At 44.5% G+C, this 13,053-nt stretch overlaps 1 protein-coding gene across 1 annotated transcript in view; it reads right to left on the bottom strand.

Annotated features, from left to right (window-relative positions):
* PAH (phenylalanine hydroxylase) overlaps positions 1–13,053 on the bottom strand; it is a 52,802-nt gene that overhangs the window by 26,920 nt on the left and 12,829 nt on the right. The window contains exon 3 of the mRNA XM_006084069.3: positions 8,621–8,804. Within this exon, the coding sequence (XP_006084131.1) occupies positions 8,621–8,804 (184 nt within the window). The remainder of the gene's footprint in view (positions 1–8,620; positions 8,805–13,053) is intronic.

Genomic DNA, 13,053 nt, shown 5'->3' with positions numbered 1-13,053 from the left:
CCCAAAATGCATTGCCCCTACCATTTCTGTTTCTCCTCTCACCAAAGAAACAAAGATCTCTATCCCACAAATAGAAGCCTTTGGGCCCCCACCTTAATTCACAGCTGTGCATGCTGGCTGTTTCTCAACTGAACGCCAGAGGGCAGCAGAACCAGAATATTTTCAGCTCTGGGTGGCTGTGTGTGTGTGTGTGTGTGTGTGTGTGTGTGTGTGTGTCCTCCAAAGGGAAAACACTAGTTGAGCCACATAACTTAGTTCAGACCCCTTGGTGGAGAAAAGTGGCAAATTTGGGAAGTTTGCAGACTCAAAAGATTGAAGTCTTGGTGAAGCTAAATACAGCCTATGTGTTGTCTGGGTAGAAAGAGGACCCAGCCAGGCCTCCTGATGAGGAGTTCACCAGCTGTCCCCTTGGAGAGCAGAAACAAGGCTGAAGGAAATGAGACCCAGGAGGGGCAGTTCAGGGTGTTGGGAATATGGTATCAAGGTCCCGACAGGCCTCGATTTCTGGGGAAGAGGCCAACCGGAGCAGGGCTGTGAAGCGGGCAGTGTGGGGACACCACGGGCTCCAGGGACAGAGACTGCAGAGGACCCCAGAAAAAGTCAGGACCAAGCCTTTACATTTGTGCCTGACCTTTATACTGCTCAATGGGTGTGCACACACCCTGGACTGGAAGCCAGCAGGTCTGCGTTCAAGTTTTCTTTCTCCCACCCCAAACTGCATGACTCTGAGAATGTCACTTGATGCCTGAGCCTCTGACTTCTCATCTGTGAAATGGGTGAGGCAGCCAATCCCTCACTGGCCTCCTGGGTTGGAGTGAGAAGCAACTGACCAGCAGCAGTAGGTCAATCTGTGTCTTCATTACACAGAGACACTTATCTAGTTAAGTAAGGTGACGCTGGCCACTGGTGGCAGGGCTGGATCCATTCCTGTGTCTCCATCCTCTACAACGGGGCTCTTCCAAGTTTCCCAGCCAAAAAATTATAGCTACTGTTTTTTTCTTTAAAGTTACATTTTTTTGAGATCCTGTGCTAAACGCTTCCCTTTCATTATCTGCTTAAATTCTCAGAGCAATCTGAGGTGGTACCATTATTATTTCTGCTTTACTGATGAGCAAACTGAGGCTCAGAGAGATGAACAGACTTGCTCAAGCTCCCTGGGCTCCCTGGGCTGGAATTAGAACTCTGCAGCTTGTGGACTCCACTGCTGTGCTGGGCTGGCTCAGAATAAGGTAGGCGGTGCAGGGGTCCTTGGTTTTAGAGGTGACGAACCTGAACAGGAATCTAAAGGCTCTTGAAGATAATCCCCAGAACAGCCCAGGGCCCTCCCACCTTTCATCCCAAGCCTCTCTGGATTTAGAGGTAGTGACTTTTTAATACCTAAGTTCTCAGCGCCTCCCACACATTTTCTCTTCTTCAGTGAAGGTCACAGGCCTGCCCACCACCCGGTCTCACTCACAATGCTGGGAATGGAGACTGACCCCCACGACCCAGGCCTCTGTTTTGAAAAGTTAAATCAGATTAGTTCATTAATGACCTTTGCAAATACCTCGGTGGTGGGCTGGCCTCTGTGAGCCCCTCCATGGCCTCGCGGACTGCCGGGCTTGGTGGTTAATGAATGACTTAGGCAGCCTGGTGCAACAGAGGCCCTCTGTGAAGCCAGAGGCACCCAGGGAGGGGCAGATCATTAATGAATATTGATTTGGTTCCAAGGGAAGCAGCCCGCGGGAGAGCTGGCCCTGGACACCCACGTCGTGGTCTCATTAAGTTGGGGTCAACTGCTCAGCTCAGACACCAAGGGGCGACTGGCTTGAGAGGGCTCCTGAGCCAAAGGGCCCCATGGGCCCGGCTGGAGCCTGCTTCCTGGCCAGCGGGTCAGAGCAGGCCCCTTAAATTTATAGCAGTTCAAGGTGCAGGCTGAATCCCATCTAACCCCCTCCCTCCACCAGACTTTCACCAGCCCCAGGGTTTAGCCAACGAGGCACCCAGGCTTGCCCCAGACTTCTGCCTCCAGCCTGTCTCGGTGAAAGCAATAAATCCTCCATTTCTTAGGCCCAAAATAGAAGGATGCTCCCCACCCGCTCCTCCCTGGCTCCTGGGTGTCTCTCCTCCAAGGCAATGGCCTCCAGCCCCCAAGAAAAGCAGTCCCGGTGCTAATCACAATATCTCCCCGAGAAAGGAGAGCGGTTCGCCAACATCCAGCAGCATGAAGACTTTCAATGTGTTGTTTTTTCTCTTTGAAGGAGCATCTACTTGCTTTCTAGAGAAGAAACACTCTTTAGGAAAGCCTTGGTAAGGAGTGAGCCAAATGCTGGCTGGTGGTGCCAGTCTCTTTCCCTGTCCCTCCTGGACAGGGCAGTGGCCAGGCATGGTGGGTTCAGAGCCCACTTCTATAATTGACATGGTAGGCAAAGCATTTGCTCTCTCTCTGTCCATATGTTAAAATGAGAATGAGAACTGGATGGATGAAAGGGATCTAGCCATGAAACAAAGAGTAAAAATGTGTTGAAATAAATAAGTGGATGGAATGAGTAAATGGTTATGAATGAAATAATAAATACATTTTTTAAATGGCCTGCAAGGTGCCCAGCTGGTGTGGCTCAGCTGGCAGGTCACATGCACCAGGCAGTCACCTGTTCGATTCCTGGTCAGGGCACAACCCAGGTTGCAGGCTTGATCCCCAATACAGGGCATGCAGGAGGCAGCCAATAGATGTTGCTGTCCCATCAATGTTTCTATCTCTCTCTCCTTATCACTTTCTCTCTCTGAAATCAATTATATATATATATATATTTTTTTTTAATGACCTGCAAGGTCATTATTCCACTCACCAATCTAAACTAGAACTGTCCTCCCAATATCCTTTTTAAGACATCAATCTCATAAACATATTTTTTTGCAGGTTGCCCACTCTATTCCCAAATACTGAATTCTGTTTTCTGAGCATTCCCATTGCCCTGAGATCTGATTACCTATCACTTACAACTGGAGTTATGGTCAAGCTACATTGGATGATAAAAAAGACATCTGAAGACTCTTCCATAGAATGTCCATCACCCTCCAGGAGCCCTTCCCCAAACCCGTGGCTTCAGAGGACTCAGGCCAGGCCTAAGGATTTAGACAAGGACTTCACCAGCTGTCACCTTGGAGATCCAGGACAAGGTTTAGGAAGTAAGACCTGGGAGAAGCAAGTTCTGGGTGTTGGGGAAGATGGGATATGTTGAAACAAAAGTCACATTTCCAGCCGCCAGGACGTATGGCAACATCAACACATCCAGCAAGCATCCAGGTAGGCTGCAAATGGCCATCAATCTGTGTGTTTTTACAAACATGCAAATACATGGTCTCCTGCAGACCCAGGACCACAAGCATCTACAGCCCAGAGAGGCACCCCTGGTCCAAGTCAAATGCATGGGAGGAGGTTTGGAACTGAGAAGGGGACAAGGAGAAGGAGGGAATGCAGAACAGAGGAGCAGAGGAAGAGAGAGAAGAAAGGCAGGCACAGGTGATGGAAATGGGGAAACCCCTAACCATCTGGACCTCCCTCCAGCCTTAAGCAACTTCTCCCTAAAGATGCTTATAATCTCTTTGAGAGTCAAGATACCTTTGAAAAATCTTGTCTCTTAAAAAATATGCACAGGCGCGCGCACACATGTGTGTACCATTATGTCCCAAATTCAGGGTCTTTTCAGATTCCTCCAAGGAAACCCTATCCTTCTTCTCCCCACAATTGATCTGAAACTTCAGCCTCATCGTGGCACTGCTATTTGGGGCAGCGATATTGAAGCAGAAAAGAGAAAACTCCAGAGGGCTGGGAGGGGCAGAGATGTATGAGAGGAAAGGAATGAGTATAATGATGTTGCTTTAGGTCTTCTTGCAGTGATTTTCCCCCTTAAATCATTGCTTCATAAATTGATACAAATAAAAAAAGAAATAAAATCCTAATTGCCCCCAGGCTAGATAGATAGATAGATAAAATAAATAGTCCTCTACCCCCCCCCCCCCCACACACACACACACAAGCACACACAAGAGCAATCTGGACTCCTTTTGCTTCCACACCAGGATCTTCATAATCACCACAGCTTGAACAAAATCCACTAAATGCCCATTTGCTTTTGGAAAATAATTCCCAACAGATAATTTTCTCCAAAGGCGATGATCCTCTACTTCCGTCTAGCCCAGACATTTGGTCCGTCTGCTTTTGCTGGCTGCAATCTGTCTCCACGTAGGAATTTCCCACCCCCCTCCACACGCAATGTCATGCAGACGACTCAAAGGCAAAGGTAAAAGGATTAGGAGATGGGTTGATGGAAGATATTAATGCTCTTTTATGTTGGGTTGAAGAAGGATTTGAGGTCATCAGGAGAGAGGGTAGCAGGAGAATAGACCTCAAGTATTCAAAAGACTCTCTGGATTAAAATCCTATTAAACTCACATCAGCTTCTCCAGGAGGCATTTGAGAAGGTTGGGGTTTCTTTAACTTGTCACCATAATTAACCTTCTCTTAAGCTCTTTTGGGTGGGGAACGTTTAGCAATTAAGAAACTGAAAAGTTTCATTTTCTATCACCCACATGGCCTTTTGAATGGTTTAAACACTAGAATGGAAAGTGGTTTAGCCTAATTGATTTGAGGGGTTCAGATCTCCCACTTCAACTTGCTGTCAGACTTGCCCCTGTGGTCTGAGCCCCTCCCTAGACAGGGCATTTTGTCAAGTGAAAAGAATCAAAGGTTCGGATCTACCATGATGCTTTTCTTTCTCTAATCATCCTCCCACTGAGCTCTGCAGAAAGAGCAACTTTGCAAAGGGATGGCTGTTTCCCCTAAAAAAAATCTGCTTCTGGGCCCAGGTTTCACTTCATAAGAACTACCCTCAGAAGCCCAAAGGGCCCGTCTCTCTCCACAGGTGCAAGCTTACCAAGTTTCAGCATCACCTGTGTCCCTAGCATCTGTTCTGTTACAAGGACGTGAAGGTCAGGAAACCCTGACAGGTAGGGGCAGCCAGTATGGGATGGGGCGGCCAAGCGTCTGAAGAAATGAGGGTCACAAAACATGTGCTGTTTTAAAGGCTTAGTCTTCAGAGTTTTTCTCCACCAGGTAGAATGTCAACCCAATTTTAAATCTCAACACTCCGTTAGGGAATCAAAACTGTGCTATGTTCAGCCCCTGTCCCTCTACAGTATCCACCTGGGTGTCTCGTTGCCTCCGTCAGCCTGTGAGCTCCTTAAGGTCAGGCAGTGCAGCCCTCTGTCACTCCAGCTCCTAGCACAGTGCCTGGCACAAAGCATCACTCAACACACGCTTACCCACGACTGCACCGGATCCCCTCTGTGCCTTAAGGCAAGTCACGGCCTCTGTTTTGTACCATGAAAAATTAAGGAGTCTGTTGGGCTGCATGACCTCAGAGGTCATTTGCTAGTTCTCAGAATCTCTGAAAAAGGAACTGTGTGTGGGCTGGCTTTTCGTGGCTCCTGTGCTCGGGCCATTATTTATAGCAACCGGTATAGAGAACATCTATTAAGCCCTTGAACACACTCTGCACTGCTCTTGATGCTCCACCGCTGTTATTTCATTAATCCTATGAAACAGAGATTCTTGTTGCTCCCATGTGATACAGTGGGAGATCGTAAAGGCCAGCAATTTGCCCAAAGTTCTATTAAGCGTGGTGTCCCCTGGTTTCAAAGTCTGGGCTCCTAACTATTCTTCCACGGCCGTTAAGAGCCTCCTTTCTGAGCCTCCAGTTCAGGCTGCCAGCCCTTCATCTGATCTACATACATCTTCCCTGGCTCCCCAAGGGGCCGTGTGCCTGCCTGTCAATTGCTTTGATTTCCTACCCCAGGGCCGCAGCTGGCCAGGCCTCCACCTGCTCCAAGCAGAGGCAGAGCCTGGCCCCGGGTCCAGCAGGGCCTTTGTCCTGAGAGCCTGCACTCCTGTTGGGAGCAGGTGGCCGGAAAAGCAAAAGGAGATGATCATCAGGGAAGCAGCTTGGAAGGTGGAAGGGGGAGGCAGGCAGACAGGGTGGATCCGAGGAAGAATTCCAAGTGCCCTCCCCCCGTGACCTGAGCCCATGAGCATGATGACCACCCTCGGCAAGGGCAGAGCCCTGGATGGACTTGCTTATGTGATAGCCACAGGAGGACGAGGGCAGAGAAGGAGTAGAGATCTCCTAGGAACGCCTTGGAGGCATCTTATAGAAACTGTGTCAATGGCCTGTGCTAAGTGGCGGGTATTGTTTCATTTTAAAGCATCTCTGCCTATTAAAATGCTATTTTCAGTGACAGAGCCCGAAATCCTCTTGACTTAAACTCTTCAGTGTTTTTATAAAAAACTTTTGATTATACAATAGAATTTTTTTTAGTTATTTAGAAAAACTAGTTCTTCTCAGCAATTGTACTCCTATGTATTTACCCAAATGAACTGAGAACTCAGGTCCACATAAAAACCTGCCCATGAATGTTTATAACAGCTTTATCAATAATCATCACAACTCGGACGCAACCAAAATGTCCTTCGATTGGTGAATAAATAAACCAAATATGGTACATCCATACAATTGAACATTATTCAGCAATAAAAGGAAATGAGCCCTGACTGGTTTGGCTCAGTGGATAGAGCATCGGCCTGCGGACTCAAGCGTCCTGGGTTTGATTCCAGTCAAGGGCATGTACCTTGGTTCCAGGCACATCCCCAGTGGGTGCGTATGCAGGAGGCAGCTGATCGATGTTTCTAACTCTCTATCCCTCTCCCTTCCTCTCTGTAAAGAATCAATAAAATATATTTTTTTTAAAAAGGAAATGAGCCACTGAGTCACAAAAAGATATAAAGAAATTAAATATATGTTGCTAAGTGAAAGAAACCACCACATACTCTGATTCCAACTATATGCCATTCTAGAAAAGTCAGAATCACAGAGACAGTAAAAGATCAATTGTTTCCAAAGGGATCAAGGGAAGAAGTAGAGAAGAACCAGTGGAGCATGGAGTATTTGGGGGGCAGTTAAATCAAATGCATGAACCTGGAATGATGGATACATGACACTATCCACCATTGTTGATCACCATGTCATTATCTGCATCTGTCAAAACCAAAAGAGCTGTACAATACAAAGCATGATCTCTAACACAAACTCTGGACTTTAGTTATTAATATTGTATCACTACAGCTCGTCAATTATTAAAAATTTAGCACAGCAATGCAAGATGTTAATAACAGGAGAAACTGAGGTTGGGGGGGAGAAAGAGAACATGTGAGAACTCTGTACTTCCTGCCCAATTTTCCCGTAAGCATGAACCTGCTCTAAAAAATAAAACATTATTAAACACTAGAGGCCCAATGCATGAAAATTCATACACTTGGGAGGGGGGATCCCTCAGCCAAGCCTGCACCCTCTCACAGTCTGGGACCCCTTGGGGGATTTTCCCGTAAGCATGAACCTGCTCTAAAAAATAAAACATTATTAAACACTAGAGGCCCAATGCATGAAAATTCGTACACTTGGGAGGGGGGATCCCTCAGCCAAGCCTGCACCCTCTCACAGTCTGGGACCCCTCAGCACAATGACTACCAGGGGGCAGTTCCTGCATTGATCACCTGCCCCCTGGTGGTCAGTGTGCCTCATAGCGACCAGTTGTTCCCAGTCGTTCCTCCATTAGGGTTAATTTGCTTATTACCCTTTTATTATATAGGATAGTTTATCTGAAGATGTTTTGTATCCTGAAAGCAATCACATTGTTCCTCTGTATTCCTTTTAGGATACACATAATGGTAACAACAACCACATACTATCATTCACCAGACAGGCAGTATATGTATGATCTCATTTAACCCTCACAGAAACCCCCTGAAAAATTGAGGTCAGAGCAGTGAAAGGGACTTGCCAGGGGTCTCAAAGTCTTTAAGTGGAAGAGGTAGGACTTGAACTGAAGTCTGTTCAAGCCCAACTTTATAGCCCTACTTTGTTGACTTATTGTTCAGAGGTCATCAATGGGCAGCTCTTCAACAAGTCAATAAGGAGACAGGGCAAGTCTTGACAACTCCTAGATTTAATCATTCACTCCCAAATATTTGCTCAGCACTTGTGTTCTAAGCACTGGGCTAAATTCATAGAATATAAATATTTTTTTAAAAAATACTCCCTCCTCCTATAGGAAGCTCATAATCTAGAGAAAAAGACAGATAAAGAAATGAAAGCCCTAGGACAAGGGCAGGCAGTTGCCAGCTACAGAATCTACATACTATGACAAGGATGTGGGGACAGCCCTCTGGTGGGAATGGAGATGACCATGGAATTTGTCTTGAAGTTGTGTTTACATAAAAAGCACCCTCTACACCCTAACCATCCTCCCTCTAGAGATAGGAGATGGAGAGCATGACAACCCAACTCAAGAATGAAAAATATATAAAAATTTCAGCAGCAGAAAGAAAACAATTAATATTAAAAATAGTTCTCCGGAGGAAGGGGGGAAAGAACTAACATTTACTAAATGTCCAAAATATGCTAGGCTCTCGTCTAGATCCCTAGCCTACATCCTCTCTCTTAAACCCCCAATAGTCTTCCAGGGTAGATATGATTATAAACAGAATATAGAGTAACTAGGGTTTCAAAATTCCTCTCTTTCTTACCTGTGTCTTTCTTCTTCTCTCGGGAAAGCTCATGCACAGTGGCACCAATTTCATGCTTCAAGATCTTAATGATGTTGGCCAGAGTAGGCATGCTGCCCTTGTCCAGACTGGTGAAGATTTCATACTCATCTTTCTTTAAGCGCGAAGGTCTGGATTCAATGTGGGTCAGATTTATTTCATTCTCCTAGAAAACAGAATTGGATATGTGAAGAGGACAGTTGTCATGAACGCAGACCAAACACACCAAACCAGAGCAAAACACACCGCACAAGGAAATGCAGACAGATGGCGAATAGGATTTTCCAAATCAGAGTAGAAGAAAGTCCTTGAAGTTGCACAAGTTGTCTATTTTCTTTTTTTTTCAAAACCCAATAACAAATGGCAAGAGGTGAGGATATAGTTCCAATACTGCAGAATTTAACCACATGGAAATCTGCTCAAGGCCTAGAGTTGCAACCATAGATGTTGATTTGGTTTGAATGTTTAGGACAGTGTTTGCCAAAAATATTTACATAGGAAAACTCCCTTTCCCAAATGAAATCCCATGGAATCTCAATAATAATATTTCAATAAATAGATAATACAGAAGCAACATTTTTCTGCTTGAACATGGTCCATAGGAGTCAAGCTAATTGGGTTTAAATCCAAGTTCTCAATTATATTGGCTATGAGACCTGAAACAATTTACTTTATGTTTCTAACCTTCAGTTTCCACATCTGTAATTTGGTGATAAAAGTGACACCTGCTTCATATATTTATTGGGAACATTGGATGAAATGATACATGTACACTGCCTGGTACATGGTAAATGCTCAGTAAAAATTATTTAGTATAATTACTGCTCACATGTTTATTCAAATATACAACAAATGTGTAGGCAGCATCTACCAATACCCATTACTCCTCTAGGTGGTTGGGCTACATCAGTGAACAAAACAAAGGTACTTCTCTTTATAAAAGCTTCCATTCAAGTTATAGGGATATAAACACAAACATAATGCAGTATTTAACAGGACAGGACAGGACACATGAGGCTTTTTGAGAAGGGGAGAGGCTGCTTGTATTAAATGCCACAAAAATAATAATTGCTTGATATACCTACTCAAATTCAATGTCTTTAGCTGGTGAGATTTCGCTATTATGAATTTGTAATTAAAAAGTTACTTAAATTGCTGTGAAATTTTAATGCATGGCAAGTTATCTGCTACTTGTTCAGAAAGTCTGTGATTGCATTGAGAGCGCTGCTCATTATAAAGACAACCAAGGGGCACCCTCTACCCTTTATTAAAATAAGCAAATAGCCCAGCCAGTGTGGCTCAGTGGTGGAGTGTCGACCTATGAACCATGAGGTCACAGTTCGATTCCCAGTCAGGGCACATGCCTGAGTTGCGGGCTCAATCCCCAGTAGGAGGCATGCAGGAGGCAGCTGATCTATGATTCTCTCTCATCATTGATGTTTCTATCTCTCTCTCCCTTCCTCTCTGAAATCAATAAAAATATTTTTTAAAAGAAGCAAATAACTGGGGTTACCCCAAACATTTAAATAGACAATATACCCTGAAAAAGTAATGTTTAACTTGAATAACTCAACAACTTCAAAACACAAAATTAATCAACTTTGTCATTCAAGAAGTATTTTTTCCCTTAGTGGTTAATGGCAGGTAAAGAGAACATGAATAATTACAATATGAATACATTTTTCACTTTGAATATCACTTCACAGTTTAGAATTATTTTCTGTGATCGTCCCCACAACCCTTTGAGAAGGTTAAAGGAGAAATAGAGAGTGAAATCAGAGATGAAGAGGTTTTGCCAAAAGTGGTAGGAGACGGGCTCATTTTTTCTAACTTCAGAGTCATGGTGATGGGGTGGTTATCTGTGGGCACCAGCTGCAGAGGATACAGCCCCGATGGTGACCCCAGGTTACCCAATGTGAGGACATGGACCAGAGAGAGAGAAGGTGGAGGAGGGAAAGCCAGAGAATAGCAGTTGCTTTGAAGCTTTCTTTTTTTTTTTTAAATATATTTTTGTATTGATTTTTTACAGAGAGGAAGGGAGAGAGATAGAGAGTTAGAAACATCGATCAGCTGCCTCCCGCACATCCCCCCACTGGGGATGTGCCAGCAACCCAGGTACATGCCCTTGACCGGAATCGAACCTGGGACCTTTCAGTCCGCAGGCTGACGCTCTATCCACTGAGCCAAACCGGTTTCGGCTGCTTTGAAGCTTTCTAAGCAAACAGAGGTAACTTCCTAAACAAAGAAAAGAATATTGTCATCCTTCTTGGCTCAGAAAGAAAAAGAGTGGGTGAGTTCCAATGGCTATTTACGTAAGTTGAAACTTCAAAAGGAAGAAAGAACCAATCCCTGACATTTGGAGAGCAGAGAACACAGCAACACCAATAGCCAGGACAGGCCACACCTCTGGCAAGCTTACCTGCTGACTAAGGAGGACAGAGGTGGGGGGGGGGGAGTTAGGGGGAGGAAGGGCTGGAAGGCTGATCATAGGCTGTTAGTACTCACCACCCACACCACACCCCTGGCAACAGCACTGCCTCTGGGAAGAGCCATAAAACAATTTGTACCCCAAATTCAGTTTGTGCTATTCTAGAGACTTCACTTATGGGGACATACTTTACCTAAGTGTGTAAACTAACTAAATTCCCACAATAGGGGAATGGGTAGGTAGACTATATAATGTAATCACTCAGTAGAGAGGACACAACTATTAAAAAGCAAGTCACAACAACATCTTATATAAAATAAAGTGTCATTGGCCATTGCATGATTGGTGGTCTTCAGATCATGGGCCTATAGATAATTTTGTTTCCTTCTTTCTATTTTCATTTTTATCATAGTTCAACTTTTCTAAAACAATGTTTCTGACTTTTATAATGAAAAATTCACTTTATTTCTTACAGGGTTATAATGACAACCCCTTGGGAAAATACTTATGATGAATATAGGTATGTGATAATTAACAATTTTTTTAAAAAATGATGCCCAGGCCAACAAAAGACTAGAATGAAATGCATCAAGCTTTTGTTTGATCATATTTGAAATAAAGATAATAATGTTACCTGACAGCTTAGTGAGAATTAGAAAGAGAGAAAGTATTATGTTGGCTGCCTTCATAGGTATTCAGTAAGAACTCATTGTACTCTGCCTGTCTCATCGTGGTAGGATACACATTTCCCTGGACATCAAAACATATTCTGTTTCAGCTCCTTCCTCAGCTCCTTTCCCTGGAACATGTTTCAGAAAAGAGAAGGAAGAGCTGAGCATGTTTTCAGAGGAGACCAGACTGGAAGCAAGAACTTCTTGGACCACACTACCTGCTGCTGCCTTAGAGTACACGTAAGTGAAGTTATGCCCTGCCTATCTCGGAGGTCACATCAAAGACATTCACAAAGAATGTCCCAAGTCATTGGTCTCAAGCAAAGAAACGGAAACTTCCAATAGCTCATCCAGTCAAATACTTTCCATGGGCCAAACATTGGGGTACAACAGGGAACAGGGCAGGAAGAATCCCTGCCCTCCTGAAGCTGACATTCTTGAAGGAAGAGACAAATAATAACTGTCATGAATAACTAAAAATCATCTTCGGAAAATAAAGCAGAAAAGAGAGATCAGTTATCCCAGGGGTGCCATGGAGGTGCCATTTTAAACAGTGTGGTCAGGAAGTCCTCAAAAAATAAACAGGTGACATGTAGCATCGACCTGAAGTCAGTGAGGGAGCAAGGCATGAGGGAACAGTAACTGCAAAGGCCCTGGGGTAAGATAATGTCCAATATGACTGAGAGCCATCAAGGAGGCCAGTGCTGACTAGGGCAGAGTGAGCAAGAGGGAGGGCGCTAGGAAATGAGGAAGAGAAGTAACAGGGAATAGACCACGTATGGCATTTTGGGCCATTACCTGAAGTTTGTTTTTCACTCCAAGTGATGGAAGAAGCTAAGGGAGGTAATCTGGAAGAGGAGACATCCTTTGACTCATGTTTCAAAAGGAACATTCTGGCAACTGTTTTATGAATAGACTGTAATGGGGCAAGGGCAGGAACAATCCAGAGGCTCTGACAATATTTGGGGTAAGAAATGATAGTTACAAAGATTGAGAAGAAATTGCATGGAGGTGCAGGCAGGGCTTCTTATGTATTTCACTGGTCTCTTTTTGTGAGAAGGCCCACAACAGCCCCGATTGATCAAGAGTCTAGCAATTCAACCCACTGGGATTAACAGGAAACCGAAAACATTCAGAAAAATATAAACACAATTCATTTCTAGAGGGAGCCCCCACTCCCCACCCCACACACACTACCTTGGAGGAGAGCTCTTGAGCAGATTCATGCTGGACTTTCAGTAGGATTCACACCCCAGAGACTATCTTTTGGGATTCTACTCTTGCTTCCTTTGGAAGTGTCCCTTGAAATCTTTTGG

The sequence above is a fragment of the Myotis lucifugus genome, unplaced genomic scaffold (assembly GCF_000147115.1).
Source record: "Myotis lucifugus unplaced genomic scaffold, Myoluc2.0 scaffold_10, whole genome shotgun sequence".
NCBI classification, from domain to species: domain Eukaryota; kingdom Metazoa; phylum Chordata; class Mammalia; order Chiroptera; family Vespertilionidae; genus Myotis; species Myotis lucifugus.
The sequence above is the reverse complement of the archived record's forward strand: the minus strand, read 5'-3'. Positions and strand labels throughout refer to the sequence as shown.